At 32.8% G+C, this 18,317-nt stretch overlaps 2 protein-coding genes and 1 long non-coding RNA gene across 3 annotated transcripts; all 3 read left to right on the forward strand.

Moving 5' to 3' along the window:
- Positions 1-3,836: 3,836 nt before the first annotated feature.
- Positions 3,837-8,275, forward strand: LOC111897552 (uncharacterized). The gene is made up of 8 exons (XM_023893507.3): positions 3,837-4,156; positions 4,487-4,840; positions 5,024-6,621; positions 6,759-7,028; positions 7,148-7,228; positions 7,352-7,460; positions 7,562-7,628; positions 7,999-8,275. Exons 1-8 carry the CDS (start codon positions 4,033-4,035, stop codon positions 8,075-8,077), a joined length of 2,682 nt encoding a protein of 893 aa, XP_023749275.1. The 5' UTR covers positions 3,837-4,032; the 3' UTR covers positions 8,078-8,275.
- A 3,266-nt stretch (positions 8,276-11,541) lies between these two features.
- LOC128126430 (uncharacterized) lies at positions 11,542-12,547 on the forward strand. Its single transcript, XR_008224352.1, has 2 exons — positions 11,542-11,922; positions 12,015-12,547. It is a non-coding gene; the product is annotated as an uncharacterized LOC128126430 (long non-coding RNA).
- A 1,197-nt stretch (positions 12,548-13,744) lies between these two features.
- LOC111897555 (uncharacterized) lies at positions 13,745-18,227 on the forward strand. Its single transcript, XM_023893511.3, has 6 exons — positions 13,745-13,871; positions 16,231-16,375; positions 16,479-16,719; positions 16,863-17,054; positions 17,198-17,299; positions 17,478-18,227. Exons 2-6 carry the CDS (start codon positions 16,266-16,268, stop codon positions 17,550-17,552), a joined length of 720 nt encoding a protein of 239 aa, XP_023749279.2. The 5' UTR covers positions 13,745-13,871; positions 16,231-16,265; the 3' UTR covers positions 17,553-18,227.
- Positions 18,228-18,317: the final 90 nt, after the last annotated feature.

Here is an 18,317-nt window from a genome sequence, read left to right on the forward strand (position 1 = left end):
TGTATTATGATGTTTATGTGTGAATGAGATTGTGGATAGTCTCCAGGGTTACTTATAACCCATAGGGTGTGATGTTGCCCACTGGGACTGCTGATAGTCCTCAGGGTTGCTGATAACCCATAGTTGTTTATTTATGTTGTGTTGTATGTGGTATCTTGGGGAACTCACTAAGCTTCGCGCTTACAGTTGTTGATATATGTGTTTCAGGTACTTCTGAGGATCGCGGGAAGGCGAAGGTCTGATTGCACACACTCACTGAGAGATTTACTACTGGGCAGTCTGTGACAATCTAATATTTTATGATGATAATTTGTATTTGACACCTATGTTTTCGGGTGACTTGGTTCATAAAAAATATTTTAATTTAAAAATGAAATTGTGGTTTAAAATTTGAGGTGTTATAGTAAAAGATCATTTTACCCCTTCCTTACTTGGCCTAATAACCGAGGCCCAATCCAATGGCTCCAAAAACCCAATATGGCCCAAAATCATAAATGATGACAAAATCCCATGGTAGGCCCAAATCCAGGAAGGCTTAAAGCCTAACAATGGCCCAAAGTAAGAAAGACTAGTGGCCCAACAAGGCCTAAAACCCTAATTGTCCAAAAATGGTCCAAAACTCAAAAGTCAACAAAAGTCAACGATCGATGAGTACGCCCGACGTACTCAGACTTACCCCCAGTGTATGCCATCTTTGGCCAGTACACACGGTGTACAAGCTGGGTACGCTGAACGTACTCCACAGCCAACTCGTACCACAATTAAGTGCTTAATAAGTTAAGTCACTATGGTTAATTACCAGATCTGATCCTAAATAATGTATTAACACATAAAGTTGGAAACTTTACTCCTTTGCATGTCTTAATGGGGCCTAATACTCAATAAAATCCATAATAAGAACCTTAACTCATGCATGGTCCAATATAACTCATTAAGATTGCGTTTTTATGAACAAAGGACCTCAAAAATGCTAAGATCTATCATCCTTATCTTCTGGAGTAGCTCATACTCTCATGCATAACTTAAAGGACCATAAAAAGCACAAAAACAAGCCCTAACTAGATCTAACAAAATGAACCATCAAGTTTAGAGCTTTATACCTTAAAAAACTTTCCAGGTTGATGATGATTCTCGATCCACAAGCTCTAGCCATAAAAACATGATCTTGGTCCCTTTCTTCCCTCCATACAAGAGTTATGAATTTTGGGTTTGTGTAATAAGTTAGGGTTTTGGTGTTTGGACTCCTTCTAGCCATGAAAAGTCATAAAGTTGGAAACTTTTATGCCTTAGAATGATATTTAGGACTAGATCTGAGTTTTGAATGTAAGGTCTTAATGGATTAAGCACTTAAAGAAGAATGTGCTATGGACGCAAGTACGTTGGGCGTACCTTAGGGTACGTAACGTGTACTGGTGGAGAGTCTCGTTTTTTGGGAAGGCATATCAATGCCACATGTACTGATTGAGTATGCAAGAGGTACTCAATATGTGTTGACCTTTGACGTTTACCAGGTTTGACTTAGGGGCATTTTGGGTAATTTGAATAGTAGTTTGAGATTAGGTCCGTGTTTATTGTATATGTGACCGGTAGAGACAACATTTGGAGCAGTGATCTATTCAGCTATCTTTCAGACTGTGAGTTTACTCGTGGGTTGGAGGTACTAATGTCGGTCTACCGGATTATGTATCTTGGTATATTGGATAATGTTATGCTTGTTATGTGTTAGGGTGGTAGATTTTTATGATTACCTATACTTGCTTGTTATTGATTGCTATCATATATGTCGACATGTTATTGTTTTCTGGGTTGAGGCGGTCCTGATTTGTGCTGAAGGCCAAGATACCCTGGGTAGTCCGAATAGATTGTAGGTATGCGAGGCGGTCCAGTCAGGCCAAAGGCCCAGGGAGCGGTCCAGATAAGTCGTAGGCTTGCGAGACGGTCTAGTTAGGATAAAGGCTTATATATGCATGTTGTTATCTATTTAGTTGTGTGTGGTACTTTGGGGAAACTCACTAAGCTTTGGCTTACAATTTGATTGTGATGGTTTCAAGTACCTCAAAGGATAGGGGGAATACGAAAGCTTGATCGTTCACATAATCTAGGATTTTATGAGATTATGATTTTGGGAATACTCTAATTCTTGTCGTATGATTTTTGATATTTGTGGATTGGTTTAAAAATGAAAATTTTTTGCTTTGATTTTGGGACGTTACAAAATCAGTTTCAGTCCGATACCAACTTCATTGCGAAATCATTTCTGGTCAAATACCAATTCCATTCCAAAATCAGTTTCGACCCGATACCGACTTCATTTTGAAATAATTTTTGATCCGATATCATTTGCCCTTACTTTAAATATTGAATAAACTAAAACAAGTGTGTAGTCCACACCTTCCTTACTTGTTTAATATTCATCAATATATATGTTGGTCAACTAGTAAATCCATTACAATTAAATACAATTACTAAAACAATTCACCAACATATTAGACGCTCAATATGATCTTTTGTTTTGGGGTTTCGTTGTTATTGGAGATCAGAATATGACCCCGTTACAATTTCAAAACAATAGCAATCCGATCAAAGAAAATATGGATGGCAAAATTAGATGATGACAAGTCTCTCTTTTTTTTTCCTCTCTCTCTCTCTCTTTTTCTTTCTCTCTCTCTCTCTCTCTCTCTCTCTCTCTCTCCCCCCCTTTCTAGTTTCCTTGAAAGTAGTTCATATAAAAAGAAGAAGTCTAAGGCCTCATTTGCTTTTCTACAAAAATACTTTTTGAGCACTTTTTCCTTCTGGTAGATAAACGTTTTTCAAGTGCACGTCTTCTTCCGCAAACATGAAAAAAAACAAAAGACATTTAACCACTTTCAAAACAAACACCACCTAAGAATTTTTCCAACAATCGTTGGATCTTAAGATCCGACTAAGATTAAGGTCTGAGCTTAACAACGATATATATTAAAACTAGTTGTGAGACTCATGCATTACATGAGTTAATTTAAGAAAAATTTAAATATAAATGTTTAAATATTTAAGAACTTTGAATTTATATGAAAATAAGAAAAACAATAAATTATTATAATAGAAATATTTCTTATCTTTTAAATTTAAACAAATAATTTAAATAAATAAACAAAAAAAACTAATAAACTTTAATTTTGAGAATTTTAAAATTAAAATGTAAGTTTATTAATGAAATTGATATTCATTTATTATTATATTTATTGCAATTATTACATTAAAGTATTATGTAAAATTAAAAAAAAAAAAAACTTATAAAATAACATGTAGAAAAAATATTAAATCAAAATAACCATAAAATTTATTAAAGTAGAATTGGATTATATAAATCTTCCTATTCTAATAAAAAAATAGTTTTATTCTCCTTTTGACATGTGTCATCTTATTAAACTTTTTAATTAATGTATGTTTTAATCTTCTTTTGTCATGTGTCACCATATTATGTCTACTAATTAATACTTGCCACATGTCAACCTATTGATTATTATTTTAAATTTAAAATTTTTCACTCTATCTATATTAAATTAGTAGCATTAAAATAAAATTAATACAAATTATAAAGTTATATAATTTCACATATTTATTTAAAATCAATAATTATAGTTTTATATAACTAAAACATCTCCTAATTAATAATTTATTTAAAATAATTGATTAATAACTTTGAATTTTCACTAAAAAAAAACTTAATTAATTTTGTAACTATGGTTCCCACGACTTATAACGTAATTACTTGAAAAAATATCAATTTTATTTACTGTAACTGATAATTTGTAACGGTCTAAGAACAACCTCCGGAGCAAAGATTTCAGACAGTGAAAACCCTATTCACGTGAAAACGAATGGGTTGAAATTTTAGGGCTCAGTTTCCCCCCTAAAACACACATTCGATTATCCCAAAATTCACTACTTTCCCCAAATTTCCCTCCAAAGAACGCTGATACCGCTCCCTCATCCCATCTCTTTCGCTAGACACGACTGAACAACTTTTCTGAGTCCAGGTAAGATAATATGGGTGATGATGCTAAGGGCGACAGTAAATCATCTGAATCGGATAGTAGTACTTGGGATTTCGGCGGAGAGGAGACTCAGATCGTTGATACTCAGTGTTTTGATTCTCCAACTTCATCGCCTGGTACGGAATGTATTTAAGTTAAATTGAACCCTTAATGCATATTTTTCGATTCTTTTTGGATGTGTAGATCATCATCCTCTATTGAATTAAAAGTAAGGGTTTCTTAGAGTGCAGATATTTGATTAATGTTCAAGTGCTATTGTATTGTAAAAAACATTTAATTGGCTAGTCTGTTCATTCAATCTTGTAACATCCATTTCTTTGTGCATTTTGCTATATAGTATTTGGCGATTATGAAATGTCGTTAGTTATCAAATCTACGGTGTGTAATGATATTTTCTAGTTTTTAGTCGAAATATTTTCATGACTGCTTTCTTTTTCTTGAACTAGGTAATAAGTGTAATGGTGATGATACTGAGCAGATGCACATTCTACAAAGTACTATTCCCTTTGATGACACCGCGGTTTTGGAAGATGATTTAGCAACCCAGTTGATGGACCCTGATGATGAAACCCAAGTGGTCAACTTCTATGATGATACCCAAGTGGTGAACTTAGAGACTGAAATTGAAGAGATGGATATTCTTGATTCTCTTGAAAGGAATGCAACTCAGTTATTCAATGATTCTGATACAGAAGAACTTGTAGATACTGATCTTGAAGATACTGAAAAGATTGAAGTAGTGGATGACTCTGATGAAGATTCAAGTAGGAGAGACTGCAAACATACTCAACATACTTCAGGTACTTGGTGCAAATACTGGATATCTTTTCTACATTTTGTCCCACAAGGATAAAAGGTGAGAATTGTGAGCTCCTTATAAGCCTTAAGTTGTGAGCTACCAATAACTTCTACTTTGGCTTTTAAGTTGAATCAAAGGTTATTGATGTTTTTCTCACATAGTTTACTGTAATTTAACATGACAGGAGGTAATTTCAGGAATTTTACCTCAATTCGTGCAGCATCTATTAGGGCCTCTGGCCTTGCAGCCCGCAACAAGGCTTCTCAAAGAAAGAAGTTGAATGATCAACCAGAAACTGGGAGTAGGTGTGGATTTGGTAGGTCAACTGCAAGGAAACTTTTTGCTGAGGAGACACTTCCTGAAACTAAAGAGGGAAATGACAATAATGACCTTTGTGGGAAAGCTAACTTGCCTTTGGAGACTGATTTGGCAGGGTTAAACTATCTTGATTCTCAAGAACCTGGAGAGGCATCACAACAAAACGCACTTGACTTTGTTGACAACTTTCTCAAAGTTAATATTGAGTGTAGTGATAAATGTGAAACTAACAAGTCCAGTGAACGCAAATCAAAACCTGTTTTAAGTGCTAAAGGGATTCAGACTTTGGCCAAAAGTTCTAATCTTATCAATGCAGTTGGTGAAATAGAGATTTTTGAATGGGATAACACTCGTGAAGATGAAGCAGGAGGAGAATTTATCAGAAGAAAAAGGGAATCATTGTTTGCTTATGGAGGTCGAAAGCTGAAATCTTCCTCTTTTTCCAAAGGTGGAAGGAAATTGGAAGAGTCAAAAGGCAAAAAGCAAATGCATAGCCATGTGATAGTATCAGGGTTAGCTTCCTCTGACTCAAAATTGGTTTTGACTAATCGTAAACTAACTGATGTTCAAGAAACAACTGATGTAAGATTTGACACTCAAATGGCTGCTGAAGCCATGGAAGATCTATGCTTTGGATTGCATACAAACAGTGATGATTCCACTAAAGAGGGTGAAAATGGAACCAATAAGCAAAAGGGTTCTCATAAAAGTCATAAAGCTCCACCTTTGACTAATGGAGTTAGAACAAGACAGTCTAAGTTAAAGAGGAGTGATGAAAATGAAAGAGAAACACATGGCACAGTGCCACTTAAAGAACCGAAGAGGGCTAAATCAGCTGCTAAAAAGAATGTTTCATCTGATGTTGGGAAAAGAGGAAAGTTGACTTTAAAAAGAAAAGAAGTTGATACAGAAGAAGGTCAACTTACATCTGTTGACCAAATCCCAGTCAAGAAACAATGCATTCAAAGTGTTATACCTGTAGCTCGTAGGACTAGGCAGTCAATGAGTGATAACAAGTCAGAAAAAGTCAAAGATGCTTCAAATAATCTCACAGAGGAGATAAATATATTCCATCCGAAAGGCAAACGGACTTCCCGAAACTTGTCATCTGTTTCTAGATTAACAAGGTCAACAGCTGCTGAAGGAGGAAAAGAAAGTCCAGGGGTAGAAGGGTCAGAAAGAGAAACAATTGAACCAATTGCTACAACATGTACTACTCCTCTAAATCATGCAACACCTTTAAAGGAATCATCTCCAATCTGCATGGGAGATGAATATCTTAAACAATCATGGAAGAAGAGCAGTTTAAGATCTTCAATTATCCAAGAACCTGATAGCTTAACACCTACAAGAGTGGAATTTTCATCTCCAATGAAAGATTTGAGAAAGAGGAGAGATTTGTCTATGATTCATGTTCTTTTTAGTCGCCACTTAGATGCAGACATAGTCAAGCAGCAAAAGAAGGTTACATATCTTTTTTGTCTCTTCTTTACTTAGAGTATCCACAAAGCTCCTATTATAAAATGCTCATAATCTTTTACATACATGTAGATGGAGTCCTTGATTTATCTTTCTAAACAATCATGATTTTTTTTATACAGATTTTATCACGTATTCATGCTTCAGAAGCATCTTCAATGTCAGAAGCAACACATTTTATAGCAGATGAATTTACACGTACAAGAAATATGTTGGAAGCAATTGCCCTTGGGAAACCAGTTGTTACACATTTATGGCTTGAGAGTTGCAGACAATCTCATTCTCATATTCATGAGAAAAATTTCATTTTGAGAGATTTTAAAAAGGAGACAGAATTAGGGTTTAATCTCCCATCTTCATTAACACGTGCACGTAAACATCCTCTTTTCAAGGTCATAACAACATATTATTATACTTTCATTCTTTTTCTTATTAAATTAATCTATTTAACTTTCTGTTATTAGGACATTATACTTTTACAAAATTATTCAATTTTTTATTTTTTATGCAGGGTCATAGAGTCTTGATTACCCCAAATACAAAGCCTGGGAAAGAGATATTAGCAAGCTTGGTCAAAGCAGTTGGTGGTGTGGTGTGTAATTTTTTTATCACATGGTTTTAGAATATCTTAAAAGAAATATTAAAAAAATTAATAATATCTTCAAACACCGACTTTGAAAGTCAAGTATATCCATGTTGACTGGTTTCTTTTCAGGTGGTTGAACGGTTGGGTAGAACTGCAGTGAAGGATGATAAAGTTCCTGAAGGATTGATTCTATCATGTGAAGAAGATTATGCACTCTGTTTGCCTTTCTTAGAAAAAGGTAATTTAATCTTTATTAGTTATATCAAATTGTTTTCTTCATCAAAAAAAAAAAATATAAAGTTATGTTGAACCTTCTTCCTATGTCCTACATTTATGCAGGAGCAGCAGTTTATAGCTCAGAGCTTCTACTCAATGGAATTGTTACCCAAAGATTGGAATACGAAAGGTTAGCTCTCGAGTCTTGATTGGTTTGGTATGTGGATTTAGAAAGGAATGGAATGGTTCATTCCGTTGGAATTTAAAAAAAATAAAAAAACTGTTTGTTTTGGACCTCATGGGATGGAATGAACCGTTCTTGATTTTGTATGATGAAAGTAGAGAAGGAATGGAATTGCTCGTTCCATTGAAAAGTATATCCAATTATAGCAGTGAAACGTGCTTTATATATTTGGATGGCATTTCTGTAATTTGTTAGATTTGTCAAAGTAGAATGTTATTTCTGGATTTGGTATGATGGAAGTGAGATGCTTTAACAAACTAATAATTGAAAGTGCATTGCTATTTCTTGCATTTAACCATTTCTCTATTTCTTGCAGACATCGCCTCTTTTTGGATAACATGAAGAGAACCCGTTCAAAAAATTGGCTGAATAAGCCCGTTAGTGAAGTGAAATAGATGTTAGTCTGAATAACACTTGTCACTTGGCTTTTTGACCTTTTTTTTTTGTATGTAGTTTTAGCATGTAAATGTGTGAAAAGAGTAGTTTTTGTTTATAGAAATGTGAGTTTGTTTATTGTTTTGGACTTCATGATGCCATGTTATTTGGAAGAATCAAAGAGGTAGTTTGAATGGAGCCTTAATACCTTTAAAATATTGACCAAATGGCTTTTTGACTTTATGACATCAATTAAGTTTTACATCCTTAGGCCTTGTTTGACATGTATAGAAATAGAACACAGATTGATGTAAAAAAATGCATTTGTTGTAAATGCTTGTTGAAAAGACATAAATGCCCTATTTTTTAGCAAACAAAACCTTGTTGGCCAAATTGACCAACAATAGCATGGGCCAATTCTTTGATATGTTTTACAATTTAAATGATTTTGGTTGATTCGTTGTATAATTTTGATGGTTTGGTGTATTTTGTTTCTTTGTATTAGTTTAATAATCGAACATAAATGTTCAGCCAATGTTAGTAGTGTATTTAAACTATTTCTAACTATATTTAAACTAGCGACATGCCTTTAGTGTCTGGTATTTTAGTGTATTGACATGTCAAAGTAATGTATTTCTCTTTGTACGTAAAAACAGGCAAGTTTCTTTATTTTTTCTAGCTAAATAGCAATGTACTTTGTTTTTTTTTTTTTTTTTTTTTTTTTTTTGTGATCTGATTCAAAAAATGACAAGTTTGTTTTTTCTTGTGTTACATAGCAACGTACTTTACTATGTCTATTTTTGTGACTACAAAAAAAGCCAAATCCTTTTTTTTCGTGCGAAATTGCAACGTACATTCCTTTTTCTATTATTTTGTATCCGGTGCAAAAAAGGTTTTATTTTTTATTTTTATTTTATTTTTCTATATGTAATGGTATACATGCTATAAGGCTGTAAGTTGTCTAAAGTATATTTAGAAAATGTGCATGCATCACTAAGTTTTAATGTACATGAGGATGACATGTTAAGGCTATATAGCATAAATACTTATATTAGAAAAAAAATATTAAGGCTGTGTCTGGCGCGCCACAGCTAGCTGATAAGCTAGCTTATTTTTCGAGTTTTTTATGTTGTCGTGTTTGATAAGCTAAAATGTGGTTTATAAGCTAGCTTTTTAAAAAACTACTTAGACTAGCTTTTTAGGAGCTTTTTTAAAATTTTCCAACTACACCCCTTAATTAATTATAGAAACACATTCTCTTATATGTCCTTTTATGTAATTTTATATATTTCAGCTAGTTTTGTCAAACGTTATTTTTTATCAGTTAGCTTTTCAGCTATCAGCTAGCTTTTTATTTAACAACTATCTTTTTAGCTAGTACGCCAAACATAGCCTAAATATACTGAAATAAAAATTTGATGCTATTGCATATTTACATCAATCTTTCAAAATGAAAAAGCCGTATATGCATTTAATTTAATTTTAGTCGGTGAGAATATGGTAAGTAAAAATGAAACATCTACTATAATAAATGAATGTTTTTGTTGCCACATGCATATTCTCATTCAATTTGCCAAATGTTATTTTTTTTGTTATTTTGAATTAATTTTTTTTCCACATGTTATTTTATGGGTTTATTTTATTTTATTAAATTCCACATAATATTTTAATGTAGTAATTACAATAAATGTAGTAATCAATAAATATCAATTTCATTATGGAATTATCTTCTAATTTCAAACTTTCTAAATTAAAGCTTATTAATTTCTTTTGTTTATTTATTTAATTTATTTGTTTAAATTTAAAATATAAAAAAATTTCAATTTTAATAATTTATTATTTTTCTTATTTTTTTTTATAAATTTAAAGTTCTCAAATATTTAGACTTTTATATCTAACTTCTTTTAGATAAACCCATATAATACATGAGTCTTACAATTAATATATTAAAGGGAGATGAGAAATAATTATGTTGGTTGTGCAACATTTAAAAATTACACAAATTGTTTAAATTTTAAACATAAAACTAATAAGTGGGTAATATTTCATGTAAAATGTCCGTATCAAAGCAAACGAAATTTCATTGCATATATGTAAATATAGTAGCCCTATTACTGCTGCCACAATGATTTTAATTTAAAAATTACACAAATTTATTGCAACATTTAAAAAGTACACAAATTGTTTCAATTTAAAACATAAAACTAATAAGTGGGCAATATTTTATGTAAAATGTGCATATCAAAGCAAATGAAATTTCTTTACATGTATGTAAATATAGTGGAATGGAAGAACTCAATAGCCCTATTACTGCTATCACAATGATCCAGAAAAAGTAAGAATAACTAAAATATACTCCATTTTAGATTTCCTTAAAACATCATTTTTTAATCTTCGTTTAAGCAGATTTGTTCTAGATTTGCATCCACACGTCCCTTTATTTTATTTTTTTGTTCCAGCAGCAACCTACGAAAATTAATAGAATGAGTGACGATGATTGTTAGAACTTTATTTTGACAAAAGTTTAATAAAATATTTTGACGAAAGTTTAATCATATATTTTGGGCTCATCATATTTAATGTTTTATTTATTTATTTATAAAATTCATAAAAATATAATTAAAAAAGTGTTGGAATTGTTGGGTATTAATATTCAATCTCGATAAAATTAAGAACCATGGTATACACGATTATGCTATGTTGGATCAAGCCCTCTCTACTGCTATAAGTCTGCACACAAACCAAACAAAGAAATATAGGAAGGAAAAATGTATCTGTAAAAGTTACTCTTGTTATTCCTCAAGCATTCATGCGTAGGTGGCTATTTATAGCCAACATATGAGAAATTAATAAATTACTAATTCTTCCTAAAAACTAGGTGAATGGCTGACCCCTTCTACCCAACTAGTTTTATACTATTCAAAAAACTAAAAACGTGACAACCCAATTTAATCAAGATTACCCAACATGCTATTGAAGATTAAACAAAGAATACAAAAACATTTAACTTGGTTCATTTGATCGATGTGATCAAGCTATGTTAGAAAGATTCTTTTACTGATTTCAAAAGGATAGCCAAATACTATATATTTACTGCACTCACGATTATGCTATTGAAGATTAAACAAAGAACACAAGAAGATTTAATGTGGTTCACTTGATCGATGTGATCAAGCTACGTTGGAAAGATTCTTTTTGTTTATTTCAAAAGGCTATACAAAACTATGTATTTACTACACTCATGATGTCAACTCACATACACTTGTGTATCATTCTTATCACACCTCAGGTTTACAACAAAATGAGATGTGTTTATAAAGGCGTTAGCCTAGATTTCAGGGTTGGGCCAATGGGCCTTCTATAGGCTGGCATAAAGTCAAAACTTGATATCCAAGATTGTATAAATAGTACCGAAGCTTCGAGTTGCTTCGTTTACGCTTCAGACAAAAGCTTCTAGGAATACCGAAACATCACTACTCGAAAATTGGCTATAGAGTACACCCCCATCTACTACGGTTGTAAAAAAAACCTGTATTATAAAGGGATAAATAAATATAATACATACAATTGCAGCATCTAATACGGTTAACTGCAGCATTTAATATGGTTAATGAGATTTACTAGAAACAAAATCAAATAACTAAAAATACGCCCCCATTTTGATTAAGTACGACTAATACCTAAATTGAATACGCCTCCTCCTCCTCACATACTTAACTTCCTCCTCCCACACTAATCGGTCCTTCATCTCCATCTCCCCTGTCGCAACATCATCATCATCGGCCAACCTCGCCTCGCCTGGCACCTCCAATAATTCAACCAACCTGAAAATCCCACCACTGGACCTGCGGTTCAAATTTAAAGGGTAAGAGCTTTGATTTCTGTTTTTGCAATAGACAAACACAGGTAGCGGTTCAAATTTAAAGGTAAGAGATTTGATTTCTGTTTTCGCAACAGAAAAACAAGAGCAGAAATACAAATACAAAGGAACTACAACTGTTCACGAAGGACAAGGAAGCGTTTTGGCTTTGATGGAGATGCAAAGTTTTCCTAGTGTGATGCCACTAATGGATTCATTAAAAATGTCTTGAGTTGAGTGTTGATCAAATGACCAAAATGCCCTTTCATTCATGGTTTGGTTTGCTCACTTTCTTTCAGGTACATCAAAGAAGGATTAGAGAATTAAAAAGGACAATATGGTCATTTTGGCATATCTTCCTCTGAGGATTCCTGATCAGCAGTCTCAAAAAATTCTTATAGTAATTATTGATAGAATTTTGAGTCATGGAGTAGTTAAGCATCACAAACTGTTGGGATAACAATTCTTTTCTCAAACAGTAATTGGCTTTGTAGTTGTTAGATAGATGTGTTAATTGCTTTGCTTATTATATGTGTTGTATTATTTGTTTCTGTTAGATGTTGTTATCTATACATAAAGAAACAACAAGCAAGGGCTATAGAAATTTCAACATATTCCTCTTCGGTCTTCATTTTGATATTGGGCTCTGTCAAAGTCGGTCAAAAAGTCAACAAATGGAAAGTCGGATGTTTTTTATTTATTTTATTTATTTATTTATTTTTTATTTATGATTGGTGACTTAAATAATTAAACAATTGAATGTCTAAAGTATAAAAAGCTTATATTGTAAATGTAAAAACTTGAAAATCAAATGACTAGAAAATTAAAATTAACACTGCTGAGTGGAATCCATTTGCATTGTCCAGAAACACAAAATGACTGATTATTCACAAAACCATTATTCACAAAGGAATGGAATTGATAGGCGAATGGAATGACTGATTCCATTCCTGTCATAGAAAAGAAAAGAGAGGTACATAACAAAAGAGAGGTACATAACAGAAGCATATAGAGATGTGCATCAAAAAAGTGTCCAGGTTTGTATGATGATATAAAAGTACAATTTTACCCTTGGGGTAATATATTTTTAATTTGACCATTTTGCCCCTTTATAGGCCATGAAAGCACGAATGGGCGATCTTGGACAGAGCTTAGGAATTACCCAAGGTTTAGGTAACCAGTTCAAGCAATAATCGAATTCCCATTTTACCCTCATCCTTTAGAAAGCTGCAGTTTTGTAGACTAACTGTGCCAAAAGGTCAATATTACCCCTCAATTTTTAATAATAATAATTGTAGCAGTTCTTGTTCAGTCACTTGACTATTTTCTGTATTTTATCCTTTTTTGTATTTTCATCCTAATTTTTATTTTTTATGATTTGTTTCATGTAAGAAGAATTGTGGGGTAACACAAGTGACTTTTTTTTATTTTTATTTTTATTTTTTATTATTTTAGGTTTGTTATCGGTTTTCAGATAAAAAAAAGCAGTTTGTTGAATGAAGAAAAGAAATCACAGCAGTTAGAAAAAAAACACTAAAATTTCGTATTTAATCTTATCCAAGTCATGTTACTATACTAATGCTTTGATATATTCCATGTCGAGTACAAGGGAAGAAAATACCATGAGGCAATTAAATTCAATAGGAGATTGTTATGAGTAAAAATACTTGAAATAAAAAATTAAATAACAAAGTTGTTCATTACGTTTATTTTAAAACTTAGACGGATGTTCGCAGGTACGTAAGAAATAGAGATTTTGACTTTCTTCAACGATGAATAAAATTCTCCAGCCCTATTACTTAGAGTTGTTTATACGAAACCTTAGCCTTCGGCCGACGACGCCTCCGCCTCTGGCCAACGACGCCTCCGCCTCCGGTCTCCGGTCGACGAGACAGACGAAGTCTCCTACTCCGGCCTACAGCCGCTTCTGCCTCCTTCTTTCACATTGTTTACAGGTACGCTCGGACTTTGGGTGTAGTTGATTTATTCGTTGATTAATGTTGTGTTTATGACAATGTCTTCTCTGTGTACGACATATTACTTCATATTTCTGGTTGATAACCCTAGAAAGCATCATCGACTCTGTTTTGAACTTCATCTGCTGTTGCTCCAAAAAGAAAAAATTTGTCCTCTCCAACTTCCTTCCTGATTTCAACATTAGCCCCATCTAATGTTCCTATAATCAGGCATCCATTGAGTGCAAATTTCATATTACTTGTCCCATTAGCTTCCATTCCAGCTGTACTTATATGCTGTGACACCTCACTTCCTGGTATAAGAGGAACTGTATACACCAATAGTGCTATAGTTATTCTGTAAATCCCATTATGCTAAGTTGTTGGATATAAATATAAAACTACTTCATCTATTATTAATGATTCAGTTCTTGGTTGCCAAACTTTCTAATTCTGTTCCAATCGAGTTAGTTGATAAGCTGTTAACTGATTTCAAGGTTACCACAATTTTGCCACTTATTGACACAGAATCACTATTTGCTGTGAAATTAGCTTTTTGTATGAAGGTTTGAAATTGAATAAGGAAATTTGAAATTGTTCAAGGTTGAACTTAAGCTACATTTTGCAAAGGATATAGTTGATTGCTGAAATTATTATACTTGCAACATTTTCTTTATAAATCTACATAATTATTGTAAATATAAACACATTAGAATATTAGATACCCTTTCAAAAGAGTGTACTATGCATGCAATGAAAAGAGTGTAATATTTGATTTAGTCCAAGCCAGGGTGTGTTTGAAAACTTGTAAAAGGATATGACAGTTTTAATTCACTCTCAAACAAATGTCAACGCATATGAACACGTTACAAGGAATGAAAGTAAATGAAAGGGAATTATGATAGACCCTTGTTGAATCTATCATATACCCCAGGCATTCTAACAGATTCACACGAACAAAACCACTCAATAATACCAGAAAATTAAAGATAGATTTCCATTCATTCGAGAGGAATGGTCTCTCCAAGAAGAACAAAGTTCTTTACAGATTAATTCTTAGCTACCGAATCTCTAAAACAAAAGGACTATATATACTACCACTAGAGACAAGACAAAAGGGTATAACAACCAACCCAATCAGGTGTTGTTCCCACTAACAAAACAACCAATAACAACCATAATACCAAAAGGAACAAACTACCCCTACAGCCAAAAAGATAACAAAAATAACTCTACTAAAGCCAATCAACTAAAAGCACTCTAGGATTAGTTGGGCTTATCAAATTAGAAGTTTGGCAACATCTTATTTTGTTCATTCTGTCTAACCTCTTTGGTGGAAAACCATCCATAGCATCATAAAACTTCAAACCTTCTTCAAGTTCTCCTAGATTAAGACCAAAAGGTAGGTGGTTTTGCTTCCATACTTTTATCTCTTTAATCTACAAGGTTTGAAATCACCATTCATGGTGAAAATCAACACACCTCCAAAAACCTTAGTTTCTTATTTGAAATTTTTTGGTTAGGGTTAAAGATTAAGCTTAGGGAAGAGCAGGTTGTGAGATAATCTAACTGCACTTAAACTAGTTACTTGTACCTCCTGCAGACCCACAAGTAGTTACTAGATACCTATTTTCTGCAGATGGAATTAATGCGTTTTACTTGTCTGTTTTTAACCATTTTGTTACGATCTGATTAAGTTCAGGACTACAAAATCTGGGCCAACGTCTAGGAGTAATGCCCAAATTTCTTGTTTGGTCATATTGACACATAATCTACAAATTACTCTACCTTTAAGACGTCACTGTGCAATTGTGCTACACCATTAACCTGTCAAATTAGATAAAAACAAATGGGTTGAATTGATGGGAGCCTAAACCTCACACAAATATTATATAAAATTAGTTGTCTTTCCTACATTTATAACATTCAAACATCTTACTGTATGCCCAAAAACCTCACACAAATTTGCCATGCAGACAACTGCCTTTATTTGACCATTCTTGCAGTACCCATCAATATGGGCTGAATATAATTGCATCATATTTGTTTTTTTCCATCAAATGTAATTCTTTTTTGCTGTATTTGATTATAAATTGCATCATATTTCTTTTGAGAGTGCCAATGGTAGCTATCTTGGTCCTTAAAAGCTTTCTCTTACAGTTTTGGTCCTTATTTTTATGTTATATAACCATCAAGGTCTCTATCACATTTTTTTGGTATGATTTTTTTTAATGTTTTGATCTACTATAAAAAAACGTGTCATAATCTTCTCATTAGTTGGATTAAGTCATAATCTTTAACATATCTTTATCCTCATCATTTTCTATCATCATTTTTATGCTCATTTTCTTATAACCAGGTCTGAGGTTATACATCGGAAATTTTCCATTACATATGGATGAGGTACTAGTGAAAACAACCAAGAGCAGGAGGATCCGTATGGTAGAAAGAAAAACCAGAAAAAGAAGTGTTGGTAAACCCAAAACAAAACACCTTGAAGCCAGGTATAAACTTACCTTGGGTATCTTCAATTTTATATAAAATTTTGGTTTTTTTTGGTGTTCGAGACTCTTAGAATTAATTATACGAGTGTTTATGCTTTTGTAGGAATACAATGGAACGTCCAAAAAAGAAAAAGAGAAGTGTGACATTGATCAGAGATCACTCCAAAGAATATCTATCAAATTTAACTGTTGAGTTCGACCACTTTGGTAGAGCTATTGGACCTAACCGCTTTAAGTTCACCAGTTATCGTGGAGTGACTACGAGGAAGATGATTTCTATCCTGATAGATAGTTGGGATTTAGCGGATCAATGTGACAAAGATCAATTGTGGTTAAACATAAAGGTAAAACTCAATTCAGCACACTTTTGATATCATTTAATACTAGCAATCACAATTTCCTGCCATGTTATTCTCTTCTATCATACAAGTTGTATCATATCATATACCTAAAAGTTGTGATCTTCATTTTTAATTTAAAAAAGCAGAATTATTGGCATATACGAGATGATGATCATAAAGCACAAGTACTTAGAGATTGCAACACGCATTGGAAGGCCTACAAGTCGGAGCTTCTTAAGTTGTGGGACAATGGTGTCAATCCAGTAAAAAAATACCCGTACCTTGACAAAGCAATGTGGAAAAATTTCCTTGTTCTAAAATCCACGGAAGAATTTGAGGTATGTTTGAGTTTATTCTTATTTATAATATTATTATGTTTTACTATTTCTAATGTTAGATATATTTTTTTTTCATTTTTGTTTATTGTAATAAAGGCTCACCTTTGTTAAATAACAAATTTTTTATCTTAATTTGTTTGTAGAACATTTGGAAGGACAAAAAACTATTTTCTAGTGAGGAATTGGAGGAACGTGTTAAAACATGGATGAGAACTTTTGGTGATAAAGTGAAGCCTTTTTGTAAGGTACACAAATTGTATTTCATGTTGTATTTGCTCATATTTTTTATGTTCTGGAGAAGTTTTCACCCTTGCATTGCTATAGATGAAGTTGTTAATGGCAGGAAGGTCCTATAATTTGAGTTTTCTTCGTTAAAAGTTATTTGAGATTTTGAATCCTAAGTTTTCTTGTTAATTTTTGTAGGCATACAATGAATCAACCACAAATGGGAAAGAGAGGTTAGAGGTGACAAAGGGGAAAGAGAGGTTACAGATGTGACAATAACAATTTTTTTTTTTCTGTTTAATGAACTAAGTTCATTGTAATTTTTTTTTCTATTTCTGAAAATGAAAACATGATCAGTGATGTCCCACTTCTTATGGTTGGAATGGAATCATATAGTAGGTTTGTATTTTGTAGAGATTGATCCTTCGGTTACAATTCACATGGTAATCATATAGTAGCTTTGCAGAAATTGAAAAGTTTGTTTCAGTTGGAATGGTGATCCATGTGTTCCACAACATCCATGGACTGGAATTGGCTGTTTAATAAGGCTGGAGTGGAATTGTTTGTTTAATAAGGCTCTGGAATGCAATTGGAGTGGAATTGTCTGTTTAATAAGGCTCTGGAATGCAAAGGGGATGTGAGACATCAAGTACGGTTGTTTATTGGTGTATTAAATGTGTTTATTGGTGTATTAGATGTGTATATATGGCGTATTAGATGATTGTATGCGATGGTTGTAAAAAGTAGATAGGATAATATAATACGGTCAAATAGCCGTACTCTATTATGCATGTAATCTAATACATCCCTCTACCAATACGCCCTTTATGTACGTACTATATTTACAATTTCAACCGTACTCTATTAACCTTTTTCTAGTAGTGCATGGACTATGCTTTAGAACTTGTGACTAAGACTACACTTCTGCTTGTACTTCACTTTTACCTATCATCTCTAATATTTACCAATACCAACTTTGAACTTCACTCTAAATTGAAGCCGTGAATGTGTTATAGGAAGAAGGCTAGACTGTATTAT

Source organism: Lactuca sativa, chromosome 5 (genome assembly GCF_002870075.4).
Source record: "Lactuca sativa cultivar Salinas chromosome 5, Lsat_Salinas_v11, whole genome shotgun sequence".
NCBI classification, from domain to species: domain Eukaryota; kingdom Viridiplantae; phylum Streptophyta; class Magnoliopsida; order Asterales; family Asteraceae; genus Lactuca; species Lactuca sativa.